The sequence below is a fragment of the Chroicocephalus ridibundus genome, chromosome 3, assembly GCF_963924245.1.
Source record: "Chroicocephalus ridibundus chromosome 3, bChrRid1.1, whole genome shotgun sequence".
Taxonomy (NCBI): Eukaryota; Metazoa; Chordata; class Aves; order Charadriiformes; family Laridae; genus Chroicocephalus; species Chroicocephalus ridibundus.
In genome coordinates this window covers 124968809-124995756 of record NC_086286.1, presented here as the reverse complement: position 1 = coordinate 124995756, position 26948 = coordinate 124968809, and the positions used below count along the sequence as shown (strand labels likewise).

General features: G+C 40.1%; 1 protein-coding gene across 12 annotated transcripts in view; it reads left to right on the top strand.

Annotated features, from left to right (window-relative positions):
- Positions 1-26948, top strand: part of PKHD1 (PKHD1 ciliary IPT domain containing fibrocystin/polyductin) — a 279614-nt gene that overhangs the window by 177354 nt on the left and 75312 nt on the right. For all 12 annotated transcript variants that reach the window (XR_010070475.1, XR_010070473.1, XM_063330663.1 and 9 more), the window contains 7 exons: positions 5801-5914; positions 6225-6312; positions 10982-11136; positions 13048-13200; positions 13568-14446; positions 15597-15759; positions 19599-19759. Coding sequence is in view for 10 of the 12 variants with exons in the window: in XM_063330663.1 (XP_063186733.1) it covers positions 5801-5914; positions 6225-6312; positions 10982-11136; positions 13048-13200; positions 13568-14446; positions 15597-15759; positions 19599-19759 (1713 nt within the window). In the remaining 2 variants the exon portion in view is untranslated. The remainder of the gene's footprint in view (positions 1-5800; positions 5915-6224; positions 6313-10981; positions 11137-13047; positions 13201-13567; positions 14447-15596; positions 15760-19598; positions 19760-26948) is intronic.

The following is a 26948-nucleotide window of genomic DNA, read 5'->3' as shown; positions in this document are numbered from 1 at the left end:
AGACATTTCAGATGTCTTTTATCTTGTTTGTGGTAAGAGAGCTCTAATATGTTCATTCCCCTCCTTTTCAGTACTAGTAAGAACCCCCATATTGACTTCCCAAAGGCTAAATCACTGTACTTCATGGAATGGCCATGTGTAAGTGATGATAAATGCTCAGCTTTACAACAGCTATCAGGACACAAGGGAGTTTCACCAACTGACTTTTCTTTTCTGATTTCTCCAGTACCTCTGTTGTGTGGGTCCCCTCTTCTTTAGCTGTGAGCTGAGTCCCATCTTGCAGTCACATAACGTTCCTGCACAGCTATTCAGCTTGTATGAAGATGGAATACTGTGGACGTACTGAGAGCAATTTTTCAGTCCTGATCACAGAATCAAAGAATTACAGAATGGCAGGGGTTGGAAGGGACCTCTGGAGATCATCTAGTCCAACCCCCTTGCCAGAGCAGGGTCACCCAGAGCAGATTGCACAGGAACGCATCCAGGGGGGTTTTGAATGTCTCCAGAGTCGGAGACTCCACCACCTCTCTGGGCAGCCTGTCCCAGATCACGGAAAGAGTGGTTTGAAAAGTTCATTGCACCATCTGCATCCCCTTCAATTCATCTCTCAGCCTCCATCTGTTTGGTCTTTACCCTCTTTCAAGCCACTTGTTTTCTTTTAACTGATAGTATCATCTAGGGAAGGGATTTGATTCACATGCTTAAGACACACAAATTTAAGCATAACATGTGGACATCACCATGTGGACAACACCTGGCTGTTTCAGTAGAGATCCAGTCAATATAGTCAGTGGAGCCACTGCAGTCTGTGGGACGGGCCAATACAGGTATCTAGAGCAAATTACAGTCTATGCTGCGTTGTCTGATCTTTGTTATCCCAGACACACAGGGAACATGGAAACATCTGCATTAAGAAACCTAAATATGGTTGTATGAATCTCCTTGGAAACATGGTTCAGTTGCCTGACTATAGGATTTTGTGTCACTTTGGGCACCCTCAGGTGCTCCATCTAGCCTCCAGCTTCTGTTTAAAAACTCATTGTTCATTCATTGATTGCTGTCTTGTATCTGACAACCTCACATAGTGGATTTGGATTTGGGTGCTAGGACTCTCAGGCAGCAGTAGACATCTGTATGTAGGTGGCTGAATCTTATCCTATGTGTCACACTTCTTGTTCCTTGGACATTCATCTCTCAGTTCTGGCTGCTGGTTCCTACTCCACAGCTGTCTGTCTCTCATTTCTTCTGTTTATTTGGCAGCACCACCTGTAAGAGACAACCCATGCGATGTCTCCTTGTTCACAGGCTGCTTTTACAGGCTTCTGCAGAGTGCAGTCTGGACACCTGAAGGAAAAGCTCAGGTTGGACAACCAACACTGGATAACTATCTAGCTGTGCATTGACCATGAATAAAACTCCTCAGACTTTCTTGTGACAATATACCACAGTGTTCAAAATAGCTGCGCAGGTAGAGTCCAAGAAGTTTTGGATTCAGGAAACATAGAGCTGATATCGGAGATGGTCACAGCAAGATACTTAGCAAACTCTATTTGCCAATGGAAGGGAGGGGATCTTATCTCAGACGTTTCCTTGCTCTGATACACAACAGCTGTTGCAGAGTGTTATGTTGTAAAGAAAGGAAAGGCTGGAAGGGTGGAAACACCCCCTATTCTAGGAAAGAATTGAACGTGTTTTGCTGTGGAAAAAGAAGAAAAGACAACAAAAAACTGTCAGGAAGAACATCTGGGATAAAACTGAAATACAAAAACAATGGAAAAGGCTTTTGAATCTCAACAGCAAACTAGATCCAGACTGCAGTCCAGAATAAGTTAAAATCTGTGTAGAAAAAACTCGCCTCTTTCTCTGTTCTCCCTTTTTCAGTTTTCTATATTTGCATAGTAGAGTTTTATCCTCTCCAGAGGTTAGACCTGATGAAGGATTATGAATCAGCTGAACCATTGAGCTAACAGATCTATGTGGCAATCCAGGCATCTGGACCTCACATTTCTTCAGGAAAACATGTAAGCAGTGGTGACTTTATTAGCAGCATAGGTTGTTTCTTACACATAGGATTATCATATAAGAGGTTGTTTTTGCACTGTGTAGTGCATGCATTGTGGTGCCAGCACTCCCTGGCAGAACATGAGCTTTAGATACCCCTTGTAGAAGGTCACACACTGGCAGTGAGGCCATTTAATGTGACATCTATCAGCAGACAGACAATGAAGGCACAAAATGACTGTGCAGTGCCTCTGTAGAAAGCCCAGCTCATTGGAAGTTGCACGGTTGCTGCCTACACACCAAGAGATTGACCTTTGTCTGCACTCAGAGACAATACCTGAGACACCCAGAGTGGACAAACCACTGCCTACAAGCACTGCTCAGGCTGGCAGATACATGTCACATCTGGACACATGAGCAAACCCTTCAAATTCCAGATAAACTTTACAGTTGCTACTAGGTATGTTTGAAGAAGCCCTGCCTATCCTCTGTGTATGCTGTCTTTAGTCCCTCCTGACCATTTTTGCACATCTCACCAAACTTTTCTACTGGGTACTGGCTGCAACTACCTTTTTTCTTGTTCTCTGCCAGCAGCGCCTTGTTATCTCACCTCATGATCCACCAGGTTGCTCATCAAATCTGTATGCCTTCCAGTTGTAGTAGGAATATGATCCTACTGAAAGGGATCCGTTTCTGCATGTCTTATGTGCAGGATGGGTAATTCGACAGTTCAATGTGATCTCATGTAGGATGTGTTCACCACAATAAAGTGGGGCAAGTAACTTGAAGTTTTCACATCCAAAGTTCAAAGACAGGCACTTAAAGCCCAGATTATTCATTTAACTGTTGCAGAATGATTGCAGTGATTATGGCAACTTGGTAGTTTTAACAAAACTGCTTATTACCAGAGCTGTGATCTCATATGCCAGTTACTTCGCAAGGTCATCAAACTTATCCAGCCCCAGTGACCTGTATGCATTAACTATTTAGGATTTCCCTATAAGTAAGCTGAGCTAGCTGTCATTTCCATAGCTTCACTTTCATAAACCATTCTGCAGGGCTGTATTTAAATCTCAGACCTTACTCAGCTTTTCCCTTTGTTTTTCTTTGTTCTCCATCCATTCACAAAGCATTGCTTTTCAAGACTTGTGGTCTTATATTTTGAACATTCTTCACTTTCTTTCCTAATTCTTAATTTCCAAATTATTCCTGACTTTGCTGGCCCATCTCTTTAATTCTTTTTTGCCCATTTGTGTCAGCTTATTTGCTTATTTTCAGTGTCTTCACACTACTTTGGGCCATTGACAAAATGTTGCTTATCACAGGGCTTCCAAGACCAGACCTGTTTGGGTCAATGCCCCTATTCTAGTCAGCCAGCCTGTAAATTAATGTTTGCCATATTCATGTTGTACCAGTGTAGTTAATCAGAAAGTTTTATGCTACTAAGCCAAGCGCCTCGGAGAAGCCAATTATATTATATCAAAGCTATTATCTGTATCAACTAAACCTGTAATCTCATTAGAAGATGATAACTAGGAAGTTTCACAGGACCTTTCTTCTATAAAACTAGGTTGATTGGCATTAATTATATCATCCACCTTTAATGATTTATTAATTGTGTTCAGAGTTGGACATTCCATTTTTATTTATTTTTCCCCTAGAATCAGTGTCAAGTTGACAGGCCTGTAATTACCTGGGGCTCTTACTTTTATCTTTGTTTGAAATATTGGCACAATATTAGCTTTCTTCAAGTGCTCTGAAACATCATGAGTGATCCCAAACTTACCGAAAAGTCTGCCTTAATAGTCCAACAAGTTTCTGTTGCCAACTCTTCTGTAGCACTTGCATTCAAGTTACTGAAATCCATTGGTTTAAAACCATGGAACTATTAACGGAAATAAGCATTAAGATTATTTTTGTTCTAAATACACTTAAAAGAAGTCTAATTTTTCTACCAATACGTATCTCCTGTGTTCTTTTGTGTCATATACCATTTACAGTTTCCAGCCACTGAAGCATTTCTGTGAACATTATCTTCCTGTTTTTTTCATTTCTTTTCTAAGGATTTAATATAGTGATAAACTATTATAAATAGTTTTATTATAACTTTTTTGTTTCTCACTCTGATTATATTTTTGTTTTGTGTGTTCGTTTTTTCTTTAACAAGAGTAACATTCCTTAACCTACTGTTATGCTTGTTAGGATTAAAAATAATGGATTTTAGCTAAACGTAGATGTAATTCTTTTAAAGGAGTGAGAACTTCCAGTTCAGGTCTTTAGAATTCACATTTCCAAGCATTTGTCTGTGGTTGTTAAGCCTGGATGCCTACAAAAAAATGGTTTTAAAATTGAGCTGAGGACTGGATATATCACATAGCTATTTTTAACTGAATTAACTAGAAGAAATAGTAAATGCTTTGCAACCAGCAGTAAAATAATAGTGTCAATAATAACACCAACAGTAAAGCATAATGAAAATTAATAATAAACCCCCACTTTCAGGGGACATGATCATGATTAGGAAATGGTAATTGTGAATGACATTGTAAGATCAATATAAAGGTCTCCAAACATTTTTGTTGAGTCTTTCTTTGGTCTTCAGTGTAGCTAATAACTGTATCCTGGGGGGTAAGGTTGATCTGAGGATTGAGAAAGGTATGTTCAGGCTGAGTATTTTAAATCACAACTTGCTGTGAGGGTAAAGCAGGAAAACAATCACTCTGCATACAAAAATAGACACAAGTGTCTCCATAACTCTTCTGCGGCTCTAGGTGGATATTTATTTAACCTAGTGCATCAGTTATGAAAGCATTTATCACTAGTTTTACTTTCTCAAAATGATATTTTGTTACAGTCCAATTCCTGGTTTTCTTTTGTTCAGACCACAGTTATGGAAGTTTAAACAAGAAAGTCAGAGGTGGTTTGGTTGGATGATGGACACTGTAAGGTTGAATCCAATCCACTTCCCCAGAGAAGATAAGAGCTCACCGGTGTGAGATATATTAGATGGGAAGCATGCAAATCTTGTACTATTTGTCTTTTACCCATTTATAATCTGTACAGAGAATATGCACAGATATCAGTCAGACATTGGTGGGGAACAATAAATTTATTTATTGATTTCACTTAATTAAAAAATGTTCGTAAAGAAGAATGTTTCTTTAGGATACAAAATCAGCTCTCTTTTCCAAACTAGTAATTTTTAAATATTAAAAGAACATGACAGGGCAGCTAATTTTGTACAGATATGTATATATTTTTTAGTTCTACATCTGCTGCAGTTTTCTGTTGCATAATTGATTTAATCTTGAATTTTAAAGGAACACTGAACTCTTTTACTGGACTCCGCATACATTTCTCCAGGGCAAAAACTGTCCTACTTTTTCCTCCTCAGTATCTGTTTAGTGCTGGGCCATTTTCTTCTGAAACTGTAAACTACCCTTGGTGAAATAAATGAAGTCACAGTTGGAATACAGTTTACTGTAGAGACTTAGCACCACAAGATAAGAACAACATCGCAAACACCAAAACTTCTTGGGCATTTTCTTTTCCCTTGCTCTTTTTCCTGGTCTTTTCCATTGGTCTGAAAGACCATTTTACCCATCCTGGCTGCAGAACTCAAGATGACCTGGGAACCAGTGAAACTGGAAAAGAGAAGAAAGGCAAAAATGAGCTGAGGAGGGAAATGCTAATTCAGCCTTTTAGACCTTTACATTTGGACTCACGCACCCCAGTTTCAGCATTACAAAAGCCATTGATACCTCTGTGGTGGGTTGTTGCTGTTTTGTCTGTGTTGCAGGTTCTCTTCAACATCCTCTAGAAAGAGGTTTAAAGCTGCTGGTCCTTCTTCGGGCATCTGAAGGGATTTACTGTGATCGTCTGGAGGAAATAAATGGCCACCCAGGAAGTATTGGTATGACACCCAAATTTGCCTTTTCATAGGCAAATCATAGATTTTAAGCAATCTTAAGCAATAGCCAAATCTACTGCTGTTGAGTCTGTTACTATGTCATACAGGAAAACAACAAAGGTACACGCACTTTTTGAGCTAGAAGTTTTAACTTTCACCAAATCAATTTCTGAATTTTCTGTGGAGATTTTATAAAATATAGAAACAGGTTTTAATAAATTTAAAGATTTCTGTGTATTGGTCATTGGTTCAGTTCTTCTTAGTCTCTTCTCTTTCCCCTAACTTTTGATCTCATTCTTCTGTTTTTTTCCAGGGGTTTATGGAAAGGTACAAATTTATAGCGCTTATCCTAAGACGTCTTGGACACATCTGGGAACTGATGTTGCTCCTGGCAATGAAAGGTAGTATTTTCCCCCAATATGCCTCCAAAATTATTTGGGCTCCTATTCCTATGGCTTGTATTAATGTTCCTATGATTTATATTCCTCTATTCCTTTGTGATAGGCTCTGTTTAAAATATGTCTAGGCAGAAGAAGGAGAACTATGTTACTTTGTGCAAGAAAATGACACAATTTTTAGATTAATTTTAATTCTAAAGAAGAATGAAACTGAGATTTTTCTTCTTTCCTTCTGTCCTTCCTTCTTTGCTTGCTTCTGTCCTTCTTCCTTCCTCCTTCCCTTTATCCATTTTAGTCTCTGCCTTTCTCTTTCTTTTTAGAAGGAAGAGATATGCTCAAAAATGGCTGATATCTTGGTGATTAGGATGTTCATTTTGGTTTCGGAGACCTACATTAAAATCTCATCTTTGAATTAAGAAAAACTGGGGTATGAACTGTGTTCTTCTACATCTTAGATCAGTCCTTTTCGAAGCGGTTCCTGGAGTATAGCCTGTATAGCCTGAAGAGTAAGATTTCTGTCTGAGATTTAAGTCTTACAAGGCTTTTTCAGTTAACCTTGGCAAAAATAGCTTTGAAACTCTACCTTCTCTCTTACCTACTGCTGCCCATCCATAAGCTTTTACAGTCCCTGCAGCTGACTTATTTTCATCATCACTTACCCGTGAAGTTAGTCTGAAGGCTTAGCCAAAACTGTCCAGGTTAAGTGGAGATGGCATAGATGCTTGGGAAGTAGATAGGTGTCTATGGCCGGAAGTTCAAACCTTTTACCTGCAATAGAGAATGTGTCTGCATAAGGATGTCCTCTGGAAGTGCATTGACCATTAGTTGGTGTGGGTGGGCACCTACTAGCTGTCTCTGGAGCTCTTATTCTTGACTCTGCCTTGCACAGAATTTTCAATGTCTTTTGCTATAATTCTTCCAAGTGCATTGTTTTTAACTGAAATAAGTGTATTAAAAAAAAAAAAAAATTCTATCGGTCAGGCCTAATAAAAACTCACTAGAAGAGTTCCCATCTGGGTAGAGGTGAAATATCATCATTTAGTGAAGGAATTATTTGGAAACTCATTGTAGAGATGGGCAACAGAAGCACAAAGACCTCACAAGTAGGATTTGTCTCTTGAAGGAGCAACTCATTCTGGATGTCATGTCCAAGCACATTCAGGAGCAGGAAGTTATTGGAAGTGGTCAACATGGATTTACCAAGGGTAAATCATGCTTGACCAAACTCATAGCCTTCCATGATGTTATAACTGGTTGGCTGGATGAGGGCAAAGCAGCAGATGTCATCTACCTTGACTTCAGCAAGGCTTTTGACACCGTCTCTCGTAACATCCTCCTTAGGAAACTGAGGAAGTGTGGACTAGAAGAGAGGACAGTGAGGTGAATTGAGAGCTGGCTGTGTGACAGGACTCAGAGGGTTGTGATTAATGGGGCAGGGTCGAGTTGGAGGCCTGTAACCAGTGGTGCTGCCCAGGGGTCAATACTTGGACCAGTATTGTTTGATGTATTCATCAACAACCTGGACGAGGGGACAGAGTGTATGCTCAGCAAGTTCACTGATGATACCAAACTGGGTGGGGTGGCTGACGCCCCAGAGGGCCGTGCTGCCATCCAGCGTGACCTAGACAGGCTGGAGAGCTGGGCAGAGAAGAACCTAATGAGGTTCAACAAGGGCAAGTGTAGGGTCCTGCAAGTGGGGAGGAAGAATGTCAGGCACCAGTATAGCTTAAGGATGGAGCTGCTGGAATACAATTCTGAAGAAAAGGATCTGGGGGTCTTGGTAGACAGTAAATTATCCATGAGCAAGCAATGTGCCCTTGTTGCCAAAGAGGCCAATGGAATCCTGGGCTGCATCAAGAAGAGTGTGGCCAGCAGGTCAAGGGAGGTCATTCTCCCCCTCTACTCTGCACTGGTGAGGCCACAACTGGCATACTGTGTCCAGTTCTGGGCTCCCCAGTTCAAGAGAGACAGGGAAATACTGGAGAGAGTCCAGCGTAGGGCAACAAAGATAATTGAGGGATTGGAGCACCTCCTTTATGAGGAAAGGCTGAGAGAGCTGGGACTCTTTAGCCTGGAGAAAAGAAAGCTGAGGGGAGACCTTATTAACATTTACAAGTATCTGAAGGGTGGGTTTAAGGAGGATGGAGACAGATTATTTTCAGTGGTGCCCAGTGACAGGACAAGAGGTAATGGGTAGAAACTTGAACACAGGAAGTTCCTGTCCTGGTTCCGGTGGGGATAGGGTTAATTTTCCCTGGTATTCCATGCCATGTGAGCCACGCCCACCCTGAGCTGCCGGGGGAGGGGGCAGGAAGTTGCTGCTTAAAAGCGGGCTGGGGCGTCCCGGGTCCGGCCGGTCGGCGAGCGGCGGGGAGTGGCGGTTCCGTAATCGCGTTTGTATATTCCCCTATCCGCGTTGTTATTGTTGTTGTTTGCCTGTTCCCTTTGCTGTTCTGTTAAACGGCCTTTGTCCCAACCCAAGAGTCTTGCCTTTTCTTACGATCCTTCCTGTATTAGGAAGGCACGTGCGAGCGGCACGTGGTTCTTTGTTGCCATCTGAGGCTAAACCACGACAGTTCCATCTAAACATTAGGAGGAACTTCTTTCCTTTGAGGGTGGCAGAGCACTGGCATAGGCTGCCCAGAGGGGTGGTGGAGTCTCCATCTCTGGAGACATTCAAAACCCCCCTGGATGCGTTCCTGTGTAACCTGCTCTGGGTGACCCTGCTCTGGCAAGTGGGTTGGACTAGATGATCTCTAGAGGTCCCTTCCAACTCTGAAAATTCCGAGACTCCGTGGTAGTTCTCACACAGTTGAGTGTCTAGTGGAGATTGATTGTTTAAGATTGCTGTATGGCCATTGGAGAGACAGATACTTCCAGATGCTGATTCAAATCATGCTACATAAGAAACACCCTCTGGAAATTATTCTTTTTCCCTGATTAGGATGGGAATTCAGAGTAAGCAGATTCCTGAGTGAAGCATGCCAGTCAAATACTTGGATGAAATGAATCCAGACTAGTATTGGTCTGCTGCCCAGACGTTTCATATGAAATATCATGAGCTGCTAAGATACAAGTATTTGGAGTTCATTCATCCACATTAAATATGGCACAAATGGTTGTTTCCATTGTTAAAAGAAAGAAAAAGAAAAAAACAAACAAACAAACAAACAAAATATTTATCCTGAACACTTCACTAATAGCCAACTAGAGTAAATGTAGTTAGATATAGGAAATAGGCAAGTCAGTGCCAGAATATGAAAGCTGAAGGAAGTGGCTTTTTTATCGACCAAGAGAAGCTGCTATATACATTTTCCAGCATGAATCAGCACATAAGTTAAGGAAGGACTTATGCTTTCAAAAAGAAGGAGGAAAAAAAAAAAGTACGTATTTACTTGCAATGGAAACTTTAATTAGTATTTTGATTGATTAGTATCTTACAAAATGGTAGACTTCTGTACTGAATGTTCACAGGTGCTGAAAACTGGAAGTACTCATCTTGAGCCTACTCATCTTTGAAAAAACCTGTGAGATGCGACACTAGGAAAACTTGGGAACACAGATTGTTAGTTACATCCCTTTAGGACTTCCTTTTCTTTCTGCACTTCTGTCACTTTTTAGTGCATGATGAGGCACTTACTGAATTCATTCAGTGGTCTATTTTCTCAACAATTACCTGAGGAGTATAGATGATCACCTGGACAGCACCAGTCACCCTGTAATAGGACCCTTTGGGTGATTATCAAATATATATAAACACCCATCATTATCCATTTTGCTTTCACTAAATGCTTTTATTGTCTGTATGTGAAACTAAAAAAAAACCCTGAGCTACAAATTTAACTTTGAATGCAAAGGGGGATCTTCAGTTCAAGATTAAACCAGATAAATGTAGGTCTCTGTGTGGAATGTTGCAAAAGGTTCTTGAGCTCTTATTCAAGTCAGTGGAATTGTAGATGCTGGAGCTTAGAGGGCTATTCAGCCACCAAGGTCAGGATTCAGGTACATAAACATAGGTTTTGGTTTCATCTGAGGTGCCTTTGGTTTTATCTAAGATGCCTTTGAATCCCCTCCGTGGCTTCCACCTGTGTCTCCAGGAATGCTCCATGAACAAGTCTTATCATATCTACCAGCTCATGTCTTAGATATCCTGTGACATCTCAGATATCAACAGATGCCCTTGTTCAGACAATCAAGTCCTGCTTTATGTGCCCAATTCAGAGTGCTGAATTGCCTTCCACACGCTTCTGACAGTACTGACCAACTGTAGGTGAAGCTTAATGTCAAGTGCACACACACGTACCCCCACACATGGACAACTACATTTTGGTGTCTAAGTCTAAAGTTGACTTTCAGCTCTGTAGGGTATTCCTGGCACCAAAACTGGTCTAACATGTCTTCAATAGGCAACTTTTACTTAAGCCCTGTAATTCTGCACTGGAACTGTATACCTCATTAATCAGTGGTATAATAGATGTTTCACGATGAAATTCCTCCCACATATTTTAGACATCTGTTTTCGCAGAAAGCCCTAAAGGTGCTTTTCCTAGAGCTTAGCCTGTGGATTCTTTCTGAGCTCTCCCAAGGCAAAACTGTTCTTCATTTTTTAGGAAATCTGTAAGCATAACTCTCATAGATGTAATGACGTTATCTTAATATCTTGGCATTACAGGATTTTTGTGGAAGATGAAGTGGATTGGAATCATGGTGATCATATTGTGATCAGCTCTTCCTCCTACGAAGCCCACCAAGCTGAAGTAGTTACACTTAAAAAAGTCAATGGTCATAACATAAGAATTCATGAACGCCTTCTGCATAGGCATACTGGTAAGGAATCTGTCTTTCCACTGGAGAGAGTTTTCTTCTGAAGCATTGACTTTCCATTTCAGATCTCACCAAGATCAATTCTACTTTATTGAGGTATCTTCAATTCTTTTTCCATATGCTTTTTCCTTACTGTTTTAATATTGAAAATGTGATGTTCAACATTGCACAGAATAGCTGATTCTAACATGAATTTCTGGGCACAGAATGAATTCAGTGTTAAATACTTTTGGAAAACTTCCTGGTGTTTCATGCTTTAAGTAGAACTGGTTAACACAGAGAGAAAGTAACTGAAATTTTAAGGGAAATAACTAAATGTAGATTATTTTTTAGGCCATTTACACAATTTCTATGATGTGCCAAAAACTGAAAAGTGTAAAAAAATCCTTTTTTTCAAATTGCAAAATAATTAGACTCATGGAGTTTCAAGTGCAAAATTTTATCAACACAATGGGATGAAACTAACGTATTTGTAATCTAATATGTAAATAAACATGAAATGTGTATATAGCTCTATTTCCTGTGTAGATTACACGGGATCTGTATTTAAGTGGAAAAAGAGATGCATCGTTGATAATTTATTTAATTTTATGTCAGCCCATAAAGTAAATTTATTACCATCTATTTAACAAAAACAAAAGACTTGTTATTAACAGGTCTAATACTGAAGCTCCAAAACCAGAATTTTTCCAGTGCATAGCAATATTTTTTTAATTTAGTCTTTACTCAGTCTAGTAGGCACAGAAGTTAGTATGATGTATAAAATGGTTCAGAAACATGTGTTTTGAATGGCTGTGGCTGTGCTAGTAAACACACCTTCACTTGGAACTGAGCCCTGTTCTGCAATTATCCATAGTGTTAATTGATAGTAGCCCCCCTGGGCACAGTTTTGTATCACAATTGCATTATTTTTTTTTTAAGCGTAGTTCAAATTATAGCAAATCTAGACCTTATTTCCAGTAGTTTATGCATGGCCTTTCTTTTTTTACGAGGAAAGGAAGAAACGTGCCAATCAGTCTTGGGGCCAGAGAATGGTTCTTAACTTATTTTCTTAGCTAATGTATATATAATAAGTGTATCCTGAGATGAAATGATTACATACACATCGAGTACTGCAGCAGTTGTTAGATATAGCTGAAAAAAAAAGGACTGATGGAAGAAGTAAAATTACTGGGATTCACCTGGGAAAATGTAGATATCTACAATAAATATTCACACAGGAGGTAGTCACTCTCTGCTCCCTTGATAATCAAAACAGAAAAATACTTACTGCTCACTTGTATTTCATCTCCCCCTAAAGCAGACGTATAAAATAGATAAAAAATTACACTTTAGAATTGCCTATTGCTCTCCAGCATACATGAAAACAGTTTGGATTACTAAATCTTATCTGTAAATATCTAAAGTCAGCTGAGATGAATTCGAAGATAGACACCTGCATAAACTCCCTCAAAAGTCCCATTTAGAAAGACTTCTTTTTAGAAAGCCACCAAGAATGTAGAAAATTGGTTTTTTAGCATTGTCATTGGTCTGATCCTAACAAGAATTCGTGGAGATCAACTCTGCAGTGTACTGAAGAATAACCCCAGCACATACAGCTTAGAAAAAATGAAGTGTGAATCTCTTCATTGATTTGGCATCTGCACACCGCAGGGAAAAGATTTAGCACCTTCTTTTTCTAAAAATGAAATACGTTGGTAAAATATAAGTGCATGGTGAATATTTGATGGGCAGGTGGCCTTTCTGGTTTTGTGTTGATGCACGTAGATTGTGCTGGAGGAAAAAACACACCTGAATGTCAGTGCCGATTCTGCAGAGAAGGGGTGCATAAGCTGTCAGGCTTGATGTCCCTCAAAGCACCGGTTCATAGGTGTGATAGACACTTATCACATTTTCTGTCTTGAAACTCCCCAGGGCATTCCCATGACACAGAAGACGGTAGACGCATCCCTTTGGCTGCAGAGGTTGGACTCCTAACGCGCAATGTACAGATCAAGTCTGATGTGGCTTGTGCTGGGAGGATGCTGGTGGGACATTTTACAGGCTCAAGTGGGACAGAGTTTGAAGGTAGTTGAGATTCACCTGTCTCATCGACCAGACCAGTTCTGCACAAGAAAGGACTGTCTAAAACAGATGTATACATTCACATGTGCTATGCAATTCTAAGCAAACTGTGACCATGTGACATGTATGCAACATGATGACTAGTAATATTTCATAAATAATGGAATGTATTTTATGAGGAGCTGCTGTGTGGTTAGTTGGTTTTTACTATAACTTTACATATATTTGTGAACAAGTGCCTATCACTGGCGGTACACCGACAAATATTGCCCGCTATTCTATACCTGAGTGCTGTTTAAATGGCTGTCATTCTTACCAGTTCTTAGGTAATTTTGTAAGTTTTTGTTTCACTATAGTTATCTTGTTGCAGGTGTCCTTCAACTCTCAAATATTGAATTTTTGAACTTTGGGCCTCCTCAGCTTTCTGCCATTGAATTCACGAATATATCCCAAGGGTCCTCGGTGGTGTCATCCAGCATTAATGGTAGCTGCGGAGTTGGAATTAAAGCAGTCATGAGCAGCTGGATCTTGTTGCATGATAACTTGGTGTTCAACACGGTCGGACCTGGCATCGATTTGGAAGGGCAAAATCATTCTCTCATCAGGAACCTCGTTATTCTGAGCAGGCAGCCAGAAGGCTTATTAAACTGGATTGCTGGCATCAAGGTGAACCTGGTCATTGGTGTCTCCCTCTGTGGCAATGCTGTGGCAGGATCTGAGCGAATTGGCTTCCATATCGGGGGCCAAGACTGTTTGCTAGATGGAGAGTATTGCAGTGAAAACGTGGCCCATTCAAGTCTCCATGGTATTCATCTGTACCAGGGAGATGGATTTCAGACCTGCACTAGAATCACAGGTTTTCTATCCTATAAGAATTATGACTACGGTGTCATGTTCCACCTTGGAAGCAGCGTCATCATGGACAATATGGTGCTGGTGGACAACACTGTGGGTCTCATGCCAGTAGTGTACTGTCTCTATGCCAAGCAATGCCACACGGGGAAAAGATTCATAGAACTTAAAAACTCCACCATTGTCGCAACAAGCTCAGCTTTTGACTGCATCAGAGACAGGATCAAGCCTCATTCAGCTGATCTAACAGCCAAAGATCGACCACCATACTACCCTTTAAGAGGTCGTGTTGGGATTTTATGGCCTACGTTTTCCTTGGTTCCCAGCCAAAGGCCAGATAACCCATGGCATGAAACTGGGCATTGTCCAAAAGTCCTGGGACACATGAAGCTGAAAGGTTGGTCTTCGATGTCCACTGGCTAGACTATTCTGTCACAGTTTTTCTTCACTAGTTACATTTTTCCAGTTGAAATTGCAGCCTTCCACACCCACAAATGGACATGGTGGGGAAATCTGAGCCTCAGTGGAATTAATAACGGAATTCTTCTTCAGTTCAATACAGTTCAATTAAAAAAAATATTATTTTGTGTATTTCACTTCCTGAATCCACTGCGGTTAATTATGTCATGTGCTAATGTATATATTTTACCTCAAACATGCCTGCCTTCTGTGCTATCTATTTTTCCACTTCATTCATCTCTCTCTTCTACAGTTACTTCTGGCTAAATAAAGGTACCAAGTTTGAGAAGTGAATAGCACACTTTGTATAGAATTTGCGTAGAACATAATGACTACAGCTGCAGAGAAACAGTTAGGGCTTTTATTGTTATGAGGAATTGCACAAGAGGGATAAAAGTCAGTTATATATCCTGCATCTTTGGTTCAAATTAATTTTATAGTCCCCAGAGTAATATTTGCATATAGCAGAACCTCAATAGCTGGTTTCTGTGGTGGGATCTAAATACCTCACTGTTTTTCATGTCTTTATCCCTCACTGCTACCCACTTTTGTAAGAAAGCACATTATCGTCTTTTTATTGAAGAATAAGGGAGACAGAAAAAGACAAATAGACTTGCCCAGGGTCTCACAGAAAATTTGTGGCAAAGCATGGGTTTTGTAGCTGGACAAGAGTTCAGTGTCAGAGCTCAGTACATGTCACCAGACCCAGCTCATCTTATATTAACATCTGGCAAGTGGATAAACCATCCTAAGAAGGTTGTCATTGAACAGATTCTTACTGATTCAAATGAAAATTTATTAATCACTCTTGCTTTTATTTCTTTCTCAACGATTTCCTTTGATTTCATTTCCTAAGGGCATGACTTGGTTTGTGTCAACTTAAGATATAATTCAGGTATGGAATATTCTAAAGCCAACTGAAGATCTGTGATCAATGCCATTAGTCTGATTTAAAAGTTATTTGTGTGTGTATATATATATATATGGGAGCGATTTAACATGGAAAATGTCATAGTACAGAGACATTTTCTCTTTAGTTCTGGCACTCCTCTAACCACTTTTCTTGATCTTCTCTTCATCCCTGGCAGAAGTCACCTTTACTGGTTTTACAAAGAACTGCTACAGTGAAGACAGAGATGTCTGCATCATGTCAAATGCTGACCATTTAGGCATCTTGCCTCTTATCACAGCGGAGAGATCAAGGATGCTAAACATCAATGAGAAGGACAAGTTCTACTTTAACCCAACAAGGTAACATGCTTTATTTTGAACCTTTTTCTTTTTTCAATGGTTTGTGCAAAAAAAAAAAAAAAGCCCCCACAGTTTTGGGACTATCTTCACCTCTGTTTGTATCAGCTGTCTTTTTGCATTGTCTTAGAAAGAGTTTAAGCAATTGGTTTAGACTGATTGTTGAGCATCAGAGCAGTCCCATGCTTTGTCTTTGTCTCTGCTCTTGTACTGCTCCTGTCTGGCAAAAATGAACAAGCTTAGACATCAAACAAACACACACATAAAAACTCGAACCCAGAAAAAAAAAGAAAAAAGAACTTTATTTTAGGGCAATTTTTTAAAATTTTATGTTCAGATTCCATCAAGGTGCTTGTCCAGACCAATCCTCTTGGATTTCCCCTTTTACTGACATTTGTATAGCAAAATAAACTTCATATATCCCATTTCTTAAAACTCCATCTCTGAGCATCTCTGACTTCTCAGCCTCAGGCTTCAGAAAATGTCAGCACCTCCAGCAAAAAACCCTGAGACAGGGAATGTCCTTTTGGTCGGGGAAGCAGAGCTTGATTTTTGCCTGCAAGACCACATCAGAAATGTTGATCTGTACCCGGCAGGCTGTGAGATGTCAAATGATTGCCAGAACTGCTCCTGCCCAGGGAGAATATCGTCTGCGTGTGGAGGAACATGGAGGAGGGAGGGGAGAGCTTCATCTGTAACCTTAAGTCATTGCTGGTTGCAGCAGTTTAAACATACCACATCCAATGGAAACCACATGCCTGTTTATTTATTATGACCAGTGAACACAATACAGAGGCTATGTCAGAAAAGCCTTGAAGTAGAAAAAAAATCCAGCACAGACTCCACTTGCCAGTCAAAAATAATTGGAGGTGTCCCACACTGCTATGTTTAGAGTCCCTCCAGCTTTCTGCCAGAATTTTTATTTTATTCTATATTTTTGCTTTTTGCTCTGGGCATTAGTTTGCGTGTAGATTTCTGAGACCTGTCCAGCTTGTCAGCTCTCATTATGTTTCACTCTTGTATCCATACCACAATATTATGCTATTAGTGAGCTGCTGAACACGCAGTCCACTGCAAGAGCTGGTGATTTTCAAACATGATGAATGCCTGTGGATTACTGAATGCTTTCTCAGTAGTCTGGTAAACCTCTGAGGGAGATTACATCTCTCAGTGCTCCTTGTGCATTATCTGCATGCATTTATTTAATCCACCTTTGCAACTGCTGAGCTTGATCCAAGCCGTGGCTGCATTGTTCTGCTTCAGCATCCTGAAGGGACATCTTGATGGATATGTCCTGTCAAAGAGAAGGTGAGCATTGCCTTAGAGCAAGAGAGGAAATAGAAACATCAGGGAATATGGCAAGACCATTAAATACATTGTTTGTCCCACTGGTAGACCTAGCCAGTTGAAATGCTGGATCTTCTGAGAGATCTTCAAGAACTGAATTAGCTGTTCGGATCAGAGGAGCTGTCTTTGTCCTCCACCTCTTTTGACCTGTGTAGATTGGGGGCATTGACCCATTTGTTTCTCTCCCCTTACTGTAAATCTCTGCCTACATCTGTTTGTCACATTCTAAATGTCAATAATTGGGTTTTTCCAACTTGAGCCCAAGAAATTCAAAGTTTTCTTCAAGACTTAATTTGTATCCATGTAGCAATGTATAGATTTCCATGGCCTTTCCTGGATTACAGATCATTGTATTTTCTATAGGAGAGATATGGCCAGTTGGGTAGTTCCTTTAAGCTGTGTTAAAACTTTAGCCAAAATGCAGCTAAAACACTTAAGGCCCTCTGCCGCGATTGAGAGACGGGACGCTGCTTGATGCAAGCAAGATGTCAGTTTATTAGACGCGTCGGAAAGCTTTTTATACAGCTACCTAACAGTTACATAAATTACACAAATTCTATCATTTCTGATTGGCTTAGCTCTAAATGTTTCATTACAATAATCCCTCCTACCTGCGGTTTCGCTACATGCTAGAAGCTACAGTTTTGGAATGTGCTAAAAGCTACAGTGAAAACTTGTTGCCTACTCCCTACTTCTTCAAGGTTATTTATCTCAGACCTGCAAGGCCAGTTGTTCCCTGGCTCTTCAGATTTATTTGTCTCAGGTCTGCAAGGTCGGCATACCCTCGAATTTCTTGCATACTTGTACTTTTCTGCTAGCCGCCCCCAACAGCCCTCAGCATGTGATTCGGCTCACTGCACTTCAGTGATCCAAAATTTAGGCATGTAATCTAAAGGAGACACTAAACTCATTCTGTAGTCAACAGGGAAAATGTCTAGCAATGCCCTATATATGTCTCAAATGAGGTGAGTTCCCCCCAGTAAACCTCTCCTGTTGTCCTCCTCTCTCTGTGGAAGCCAGTTTTTAATGATCTACACAGAAATTTATAGGTTTTTCTGGCTGTTTCAAGCCACTAAACTTATAATTTCCTCGTGAGAGTATACTGATGGAAAAATTGCATAAACCTATTTGAAAATTAGATGTAGTTTGCTGAGATACATTATTGTGCTATCCAAAATGAGCTTTGTTCTACTTTGGAATAATGCTCTGAAACTCTCTTACCTTGTCGGTATGGTTTTCAAAGTATGGTTTAATTCTATTCTTAGGACCTGAGTCTGTCATTAGAAAGAGAAATAGCTATTCATTTTATGATGTAGATATGTGTGATTGGGTAATGAAACCCTGGCTTTCAAAGATATAGCTTTGAGGTGAGATCCATGTACACCTCAGTTAAAGTCCATCAAATCCACCAAAATTTTGAAGCTCCAAACCCAGTTTTTCTTTTTTATTAGAACATAAATTAGGACAATAATCTTTTCAGATGCAGTTCCAAACACTTAGTTATGACAGAAAAAACAACAACAAACAAAACAGGTTTATAAACACATTAATCCTTATGCACTGTGTCCAATTAGAGTGGATTTTCTTTTTCAAGTTGCCTTCTACTCTAGAACTGCTAAGTGTCTCTTTGACCTGCAACAAATTTCTCTGAATTCCTACCAGAAGTTTCTTTATTTAAGATGTGTACTGCCTTCTGGCTCCTTCTCTCATGCTTTTTGCCGTTTCACCTTCCTTCATGCTTTCTCCTGCATCAGCTTAGCTGCTCATGGGAATATGCAATTTTTGGAGCCCTCAGAAGCTCCCCCATTCCAGAGTGCAGTGGTTAGAACAAGGCAAACAGGTACTGCTGGGCAATCAATGCTTTTTAACAAAATACTATGGACAACACACACCAATCTGGAAGAACACTGCAGCAGAGATATTTCTGGTCACTTGGTATGATAGTGGCCAATACACATTTCCCCTTCACTCAGCAGCTACAGGCTTCATCTGCCATAGGTCAAAAATTAATGGCATATGGATATTGATGCATCACTGCAGTTCCTCAAATCAGGAGATCCAAAAGGGAACCAGAGGTATTCAACCTGCAACTTTATAGCAGGCTCTAAGGACCATGACAGTCCACACTGGCCAATACAAACTCCAGGGAGGAGGAGATTTGGGGGACAGAAGTTATACTGGAAAGACGATGTTTTTCCAGCCAACATTTGGAGAGAGAGGATGTCGATTTGGGGTTTTTTTTGACAGTTTGGATACAAACATGCCAAAATATAAATATTGCTACAGAATTTCTTTGCAGAACATGCCAAACATCGACTGAAATGTTTAGTTTTCATTCATTTTTCTCTTATTTTCTATTTTTTTCTTTCTTGGGCATGTGAGTTCACCCAGTAAATGTCAAGATGTTGTATGTATGTGCAAAAATGTTTGTTGCCAGCACAGTATCTTTCCTTTGCTCTCTTCTTCATATTAACATTATGTCTCCTACCTCTCAGTGTACAGACCTCTGAAGACACTATGTTCCCTGAAAAGAGATGCGAAAGCTCAAGGAAGGCCCTTTTCAAGGATTTGGATGGAGGTGTCCTGGACCTGGAACCACCTGTTTCTGTTTTCCCAAAGTCAGAATTTGAATGGACACAGTTCTACCTGCAAGCTGGTAAGTACCTGTGCTATCTGGAGAGCTTGCAAAGTCATGTGCACATTTGACCCATGAGGTATGGTTTTACCCTAGCTTTTTACTGATACCTACAACTGAGGTTGAGATGATGGTGGTACCAGATTGTGTGATGCCTTTCCAGGATGGAGGTAGTGAGTTACAGTGTAGAAGTCTGTGAGGCCTCATTGTACAGTTCTGCGTCCACCAGTGTCTCTCTTCCTTCTTGCAGAATCATGTCACCTGGCATCCTTAGCCCCTTTAGAGTTTAATTCATTCATTTTATAACCTGATCAGAACATACACACCCTTTGCAACATAATAGAGTCACAGAGTCATTATGGTTGGAAGAGGCCTTTAAGATCCTCAAGTCCAACTGTTAACTTAACACTGCCAAGTTACCACTAAACCACGTCCCTCGGCACCACATCTTTTAAATATCTCCAGGGATGGTGATTGCACCACTTCCCTGGGCAGCCTGTTCCAATGCTTGATAACCCTTTCGGTGAATAATTTTTTCATAATATCCAATCTAACTGTCCCCTGGCACAACTTGAGGTCATTTCTTCTTGTCCCATTGCATGTTACTTGGGAGAAGAGGCTAACCCCCACCTCGCTACACCCTCCTTTCAGGTAGGTGTAGAGAGAGAGAAGGTCTCCCCTCAACTTCCTTCTCAACTTCCTTTTCTCCAGGCCGAAAGCCCCCAGCTCCCTCATCCTCTCCTCACATGACTTGTGCTCCAGATCCCTCACCAGCTCCGTTACCCTTCTCTGGACATGCTCCAGCACCTCAGTGTCGTTCTTGTATTGAGGGGCCCACTACAAGTCCTCTGAGAGCTTTAAGTAAGACATGCCACGTAAATGCTACACAATTGCAAAATAATAGCAATAATTGGCCCAGCGAGGATTTTTATTCATATCCCACTGAGGAGATAATCAAGCTGAAAACCCACTCCAGAAGTTTAAAGACCCCTCTCTCTTGTTTAAAAAGGCCCATTCTGCTCGGTAACCACTTTCTGAAGGTTCACACAGCAAGGCTCCGTTCTCATCCTGATTAAAACTCTGCTCTCTGATTCCAAATAAACTCTTTAATTACAATTAGCGTTTCCTGCGCCTGCTGCTGATGGCGGCCATTTTGCTGAAAAGGCGCATCGTTTGTGACTCCAGCGGTATGGGAGACTGATGGAAGGGACTGTAATTAATCCTTTTTTCCATCCCACTCTAAAACTGATTAAACACGAGAAGAACTTTAATCTTTAAACAAAATGTTTAATGTGTATCCAGTAAAGGCTTTTCCTCTAAGGATCCCGCTCTAACTGGCTGCTTACAGGGCTGATTAATGTGTTGTCTAGATGCAAACACACTGGTTTTCACTCTACCTTTTCTGCCCTGATTATGAATCGCACGCAAGAGCTAATATCCTAGCAGTGCTACCACTTAGCACCTGCATATTAATGCCCACATACTTTTGCATACAGAACCTGGATTTGATTTAGATTCGCACCATTTTTAGCATACCCTGGCACACAGTCGTATGCATGTCAGGAAGCCCACCATCTAAACCGCACTGACAGTGCAACCTGCACTCCGCAGGGTTTATCTCCTTGTGTAATGGAGGCGACAGCATATGGTAAATGCTGCCTGCCTCTGAGGCTATAAAAAAATTGCTGTGTTTTCTTCTTGCTGCCCAAATATGAATGGGGATTTTTTTCCCCACTCCCTTCAGAATTGTGTGTTTAATTTTTCTGCATTTCTCATTCTGACCTGCAGCTCCTTTCATCTTGAGGGTGACATTTGGAAAGGCACAGCTTGTGCTAAGGTGAATTCATGGTCACCTTCTTCCCCTCTCTCCTCCCTTCTTCTCTCTCTTGAAAGTTGTAGCACTAAGCATTTTGCATAGTACAATGCAGCCTCCCATGCTAGATAAACAGGAGAAAATACTCACCTTTCCTGCTCTCACAGATCTTCTGTGGGGCCACATTCCCCCTTGAACTGACGGTGTTTCAAGGCCAGTGACGATGGTGATGTTATGATGCCATTGAGCAGAATTTGGCCCTTGGAGTCCTCAGTCCAGATGAGCATTTGGTACTTATGTTATCTGGGTGGTCAGGACCCACCTGCTGATCCTCTCATCTGCTCATCCACCTGGTACCCTGTTAAACCAGAGTAATTATGACCACCTCTAGCAGCTTCATCAGAGCACTACAATACAGTGGTCAGTGCTCTGCTACCCTGACTAAGCACAGAGAGAGGAGATAGTCTTTTCAGGTAGCTACACAACATCCTTGCCACTTCCAGAGTTCAGGTACACAAGTTTCTTTGAGACTCGAAAGCTCTGGCTTTCCACATCCTCTTAATTACGCCTTCATCCAGATGCATATATCTATTCCCTTTAAGCTTCCAGCTTGGACAATAAGCTTGAAGTTATTGGCCCTTAGCCATTTTTAGATATTCTGATCACTCACGGGCGAGCAAATGAAAAACTCAATGTACTTCAGGGAAACAAAGGCCAAGAAGATGTTTTCCCAGAAGAATACCATAAGGCTGGTCAGAGGCATAACTGGGGCACAGTGGATCATTCAGTCTGATATTAATGTTCCTGAATTCATATGATGTCTTTTATTGAAGACACAATCAATATAGAATATAAGTAGTATATTATTTTTGTATATATATGTGTGTGCAGGTATGCAATAGGCAAGGAGGGACTGCTTGGCTTCCTGAGTCCTGCCCACTGCAGTTGGGCAGTAGCAAGCCATGCAATGTATATTTAATAATATACGCACTTTTTTTTCTTTTGTCTTCCTGTGTGCCTGATCTTTTACCTCCTGTGTTTGCTCTTTGGGTCATAGACCAGGTCTTTTTATTGTGGCTTTCTGTAGAAGCAGAGTTGTTCACATAAAACTGAAGTTTTAGTTTTCTGGATAAACCCCAGAATTCAGAAAAAAAAAAAAACACACAAAAAAACAAACCCAAAGAGGGAAACAGATCCAAGATTTTTGTTATTATTTCTACTAAAAGAAAAAGGAGCAACAACAAAAGTGGTTTTGAGTCAAACAAAGCAATATTTTTTTTTAATCAGAGTACTTTTTGCTCTTTTTTTTTTTTCTTTTAAATATAATGCTGCAAAAGTTTAGAATGTAACGTTTTCCAACACCCCTCGCCCCTAAATCATTTGTGAGGAACTTTCACAGTATCATTTTTCAAATTATTCAAAACAATTTAATGAGTTTAACATGAATTTGTAATTATTTTAATCTCTTTGAGCTGCCATTTTTGGATGACAAAATGTTTTTCTCCCAAAACTCCTCTCTATACTAAACCTCTTACAAAAGAGCTTGAGGCCAGGCCTGGAGCACTAAATGATACCACGATACAGGAAATACCAGAATCACAAGCTCCACAGTGGAATCAGCTATAAATACGAGTGTGTCTAGCTGAGAAATGAAGGATAAGTGAACACTGATTTCTGTGTCCAGGTTAAAACCTCTGTTCCATGAAGGATTTCGGATACAACCATTGTCCTGTAGTTAGAGTTTCAACCTGCAATAATTATAAGACTCTGTTATCCTACTGCCTCATGACAATGTCTGTAATCAACAATAGCCAACTCCCAGAGACAGTGAAGTTTGTTTTCTTCCCTTGGTGGAAATGTAGCTGTGTACCAGAGGCTGGTAGAAGATTCATCTAATCCTACTTCCATTGCCTCCAACGTTCTCTCTGGTGAACAGAGAGACATTCAGACCTTAAGGGCAGAAGTTAGGTGGAAGACATGGATGTTTGAGAGATGAACCCAAGCGTTTCAAGTTTTAATCTAGAGCCTAAAAGCACATATTTTCCTCTGCTGGCGACACGTTCTAGGCATTTTTTTAAAGCAATTTGGTTGAATAATCATAGAGTCATAGAACAGCCTAGGTTGGAAAGGACCTCAAATGTCATCTGGTCCAAACTTTCATTGAAAGGGAGCCTAGAGGAGATTATCTAGCACATGGTCCAATCACATCTTGAAAACCTCCAGTGATGAAGACTCTACCACATCCTGGGGGAGGCTGCTCCAGTGAATGATTGTTCTCACTGTATAAAAAAATATTTCTTATAGCAAGATGAGACCTTTCCTAGTGCAAATTGTCTTCTCCATGTGGCTCCTTGTGAAGAGAGAGCCTCTGTCCCCTTTGCAGCCTACCTCTAAGTACTAGAATACTGTGGTGATGTCCCCTGAGCCTTCTATTCTCCAGGCAGAAAAGACCTAACTTCTTCAATCTTTCCTTATAAGGCAAGTTCTCCAGCCATTTGATCATTTTTGTGGCCCTCCTTTGAACCTTCTCCAGTCTGTCCACATCTTTCTGAATCGCGGGTACCAGAATTGGACGCCATTCTCCAGGTGCAGCCTGACAAACACTCAGTAGACTGGGATGATCATGTCTCTGTGTCTGCTAGCAAAGTCAAAAGCGAGTTCTCATTCTTATTCTTCCCTGTTAGCGTGGCTTTAAATTTGGCCAGAAGAATAACCTTTCTGTGTCTCATGAAATTGTTAATTATAATTCAGAGTCTTAGGTTTGCATGAAAGCAATTTCTCTGTGTATTCTATTTTATGATAGTGTAACTGGTAGAGTCCCTGCTCTGCTTACTTTTACTCAATGGAGTAATTCTGAAGTACTGAAAGGTAAGGAAGTTCTGGGCTGTAGGATTTAGCTATCATGCAACTTCTTCTTCCTTTTTTTAATACATTCTCCTTTTATTTATTGTAAATAATTGCATTTATTTTCTACCTGTCACCTCCTTGTCAGTTCTCTGGATACAGTAGAAGCGACAGTGAAATTTAGGTCTGTCATACCCCTGTGGGATAGGCATGTATTTTGACACCAGCTTCCCAGACAGAGGACAGAATTTGTGACTTGACCAAGGTCAGTCATTGAACTGATGCATATCCTTCCAAAACCCTGACAGCCAGACTCTTAATCTAAAACCACCCCACCCTGCTTAGACAGGTTGAAAAGTATGGTTGCATTAACTAGAACCATCCAAAAATTTATTTTACCTTCTACTTTTTTATTAAAAAACATGCCTGGAGCATTTTTTTGAACTTTACTGAACACTTACATTCTGACTGTGGTTTTAAACAAAAAAAATTCCCCAACTTTTTTTTTATTTTAATTAACATTTAAAATGCTGAAGTGTTTTATTGAAAAAAAAAAAAAATGATTTGGCTTTAGTGGGAATCTGTTGGTAGGAGGATTAGTGTCTTGTGGACAATGGATATTTTTATCTGACCAACAGATAACTGAGACTGCATTTTCCCATATTATTTTCAATCTGGACACATCTAAAGCTGTAAAAATTCCTATAGAAGCCTTGCTTACTCTCTAGAGGCAATCAGTTCATTTTCCAGATCATAAAAGGGTAGGTATTGCATATATAAATGTTTATCTGAAGCAACTTCACAGACATTTAAAGTATTGATTTTGTCAACTGCTATTGTAAAAAACTCTCTGAAAGATTGCATAATATTGAGGCTAAACGTCATATATGAATATGCAGAAGTCTGCTAGGTTTCATCAAAAATATGATAAAATACCAGATCTAGATGTAAACAGCCCAAAATTCTTGTGGATGCGGATCAAGGACTTTTGTACGATCTTCCTTCTTTCAGTACTTTTTATTATTGAATAAAATTCTCAAGTAATAATTGAGGAAGTATATCATTTTGGCGCACAGGCTGCCAGTATAATCTAGGGCTAAAGCTGTGTGAAAATGTTGCACCGCATATATTTAATATTCCAAGGACTATGATTAGCTACACCTGCTATGCATAATCATGTGTAGTAATTAAAGATGTTTGAGAAGAGAATGCAGGTTTGGTAGATTTGCAAGGAATGAAACAGATGCAATATTGGCCTGAAACTTTTATTGTTTTCGTCTGAAGCTTTTTTATTTGAAATTTGTTTTTTCTGCAATAAATGGCCCATGAAAAATGGGTTGAATGTAGCAATGGAGGAGATTAAAAGAGCTGTTAACAAGTTATTGTTTTATAAAACCCAAACCTAATATGATCAGAAAATGCCTGTAACTTTTACTTAATTTTCCTGAAAACACATCCCTGGTAAAGATTTCAGCAGACCTTAATTAAGGTGAGACCAAAGTCAAGAACAAAGTTGGGAGTATTTTTTTGATGTTCATGGGAGAACAAGGTCTGAAATAAGACAAAGGGAAAATAAGTTATTTTTGTATATTTGATACCTGTGTGGTGGCTCATCAGGTGTGAGATGGCTCAACCTGCTGAACTAAAGGATCAGCTCTGCTCACTGAGGGCATGGCAGAGTGAGGGACATCTTTGGGTGGTGAATCCACCAGCTGGGAAAGAAGGCCCAGAGTTCATCTGGATGCCACCATGAGACTGTGCCTCAGGGGATAGCTCTACCAGGCAAAACACTCCTCTCCATAGTTTGTTTTCGTAAATTATGGAGAATAAACCAGAGTTTGGGATCTGGAAGGAGCAAAGTAGGTCAGTATTGGGGCTGATGTGGCCATATGATGTTTCCATTTTGAAATAGTATAAATTATTTTCCCTCAAACTTATCTGTATCTCAGCCTGTAATAAATACCTATTTTCCTTTTCCAGGGTTATTTCCTTAATTCTGAAGCTAGGATATAAGATGAATGGCATTATTCATTGTCCATGTGATCAATACAGAGAAATGCATATATAAACATAGGTGTATATCACAAGTGCAAACGTATAAGCCTATCAAACTTTATCATCTTGTTCCCTTGGAAAACATCAAATGCTTTTCTCGTGATGAATCCAGAGAACCTTGGGCAAACCCATCCATTTTGCACATTCATTGCTGTAAATGGAGTTTAGCTTTTTGTACCACGCTTTCTACTTATTTTCTAAATTCTTCCTGTACTTTTAAACAGTCATGCACTGGTGTTTATCTGCATAAAATGTAAAATATGTGTACCTATGCATATTAGAAATAATGAAATTTGGAAAAAGTGATTGCAAAGTCAGGTCCCTGACTATGGGAGATAACCTTGGCCCTTAGGATAGCAATCGTTTTTGAAGACGCACTAGCAAATAGTTTATGCCTACAATTGCTATCAGAAATTCTTGGCTTCTCCTTTTTGCCTTAATCTCTGAGAATAAAACACCAGGTTTGTCATTTTCAAATCTGAACTCCCATATTTAAGA